Here is a 1,661-nt window from a genome sequence, read left to right as displayed (position 1 = left end):
CCTTGTGAGTCGTTTTTCCAGTCATTGTTCCTGCTGGGGAGGCAGCAGGCCCGGGAAGCTGCCTGGGAGCACAGGGATTTGCTGTGCTGTTTGTCCTGGCTATAAATCAGGGGTTGCCAAGCTCTTACCCTCCCTGCCTCTGCCACTCGGCATTGTGGGTGCTGGTGGGTACAGCACGATCTGTGACATGCTTGCCACTGCCAGCTTCAGGAGCTGAGGCCATCAGAGCTGCCCTGGCTGCGTGGGTCAGAAGGACGTGATGCAGCAGCAGATGTCACGGTGGCAGGCAATTCCCTGTCCATTTTTATTCCCATCCATCATTGCATTGTTCTATTTTCTCTTTTTGTTAAAGGAAAAGTTTGTTCTTTTTGTCTGTAACTTGCAGTTCAAAACTCAATCTGGTGTTTGTTTTGCTTGCTGAGGATCTGATGTAACTTGGAGAGGTTGGAGCTGTGTATACTGTTGTGAGCATATTCTTCTTTTAAATATTTTTATGCATTCTTTCCCCTCACTGGAAGGAAAGTAACTCTCAATCTTGCTTCAATTCAAGCTGCACTTTGAACTGCATTTGGAACTGGGTTAAAAAGCACAGGAACCACATTTAAAATGTTAAGATGCTTTTATTTATGTGCTGGGCACAGACAAAAAGACTTGTAATGTGTTTTTTGTTTCAAACCAATGTATTAAACAAAGCAAGTATTGACAGCAGTTAATGAATTGAGGGATTGTTTCTGGGCGCTGAGATAGATTTACCAAAGGTATTTAGCTGTCTGATGCATGGGATTTTCAGAGCAGCCTAAGCAAGTGCTCGCCAGCACAGACACACGAGGTTCCTCTCTGAGAGCCGAGCAAACCTGGAGCTGGGCCCAGCACAAATCTTTTGGCAAGGTGCTCCCTTCTCCTGCTTGGAGGTGTGCTTCCAGCCGACAGGCTTGTGCGTGTCCCGGCCTCTCGGCGCTGCCTTCCCTCCAAAGAGCTGTTCCAGGGCTTTGGGAAGTGTGTGTTCCCAGTCCCCAAAAATTCCGTCAGCTGCTCTCCGAGGGTGCAGAGCTTTTCTGCAGCTCAGTCAGGGAAGCCTCTGGCTGGGTCCGTGGCAGGATAGAGGACAACTGTTGCCCCTGGAGAGGACAGTGCTGGCATTAGCGATGAGGATTTGGGTCTCCTGGGGGTCTCCTCACCCATGTTCACGAGCACTCAGTGCCCACCTGGGCTGAGTGTGGGGAAAGCAGGTGAGACTTCTCCAGGAATCTTCTGGCTCTGAGTTCTCTGGATTTTTTCATGTGCCCAGTGACCTGCTGGAACGTGGAGAGCGCGGTGGCACAGAGCTGTGCCTGCGTTCCCACCCCAGGGAAGAAGGTTGTGGAAGGAGTCGGTTGGAAGAAGCTGCGGGACCTGCTCTTTGGAGACACTCGGTGCTCCGGAGTCACCCTCCTCTTCCCACCCCTGCACGCAGATCTGCTTTTAAAAGTTACTGAACAAGTTTGCCAGGCCTGAGCATTTTGTCCTTCCAGCCTCTTCAGCTGCAGCGGCTTGTCGGAGGTGCCTGGAGTCGGGGCTGGGATCCGCGGGTGGAAGCTGGGGGGGTGCCTGTGGGGGACTATAGACCCTGCTGGGGATGGGCTCTGCTGCCTCTGGGTGCGCTCTGGGGTCTGTCATCCCCG

The 1,661-nt window shown here is 52.4% G+C and overlaps 2 protein-coding genes across 3 annotated transcripts in view; both read left to right on the top strand.

Moving 5' to 3' along the window:
• Positions 1–1,494, top strand: part of MAST3 (microtubule associated serine/threonine kinase 3) — a 24,541-nt gene extending 23,047 nt beyond the window's left edge. Inside the window, exon 28 of the mRNA XM_017743795.1 lies at positions 1,289–1,494. Within this exon, the coding sequence (XP_017599284.1) occupies positions 1,289–1,494 (206 nt within the window). The remainder of the gene's footprint in view (positions 1–1,288) is intronic.
• Positions 995–1,661, top strand: part of PIK3R2 (phosphoinositide-3-kinase regulatory subunit 2) — a 15,823-nt gene continuing 15,156 nt past the window's right edge. Inside the window, exon 1 of one of the 2 annotated variants that reach the window (XM_008641004.2) lies at positions 995–1,229. The gene's annotated coding sequence lies outside the window, so the exon portion shown is untranslated. Of the gene's footprint in view, positions 1,230–1,300; positions 1,540–1,661 lie in introns of those variants that run through there. The other variant, XM_017743839.1, reaches the window with a different exon arrangement.

Source organism: Corvus brachyrhynchos, unplaced genomic scaffold, assembly GCF_000691975.1.
Source record: "Corvus brachyrhynchos isolate BGI_N302 unplaced genomic scaffold, ASM69197v1 scaffold219, whole genome shotgun sequence".
In the NCBI taxonomy this organism is placed as follows: domain Eukaryota; kingdom Metazoa; phylum Chordata; class Aves; order Passeriformes; family Corvidae; genus Corvus; species Corvus brachyrhynchos.
Note: the sequence above shows the minus strand (reverse complement) of the source record. Positions and strands in the feature narration are given on the sequence as shown.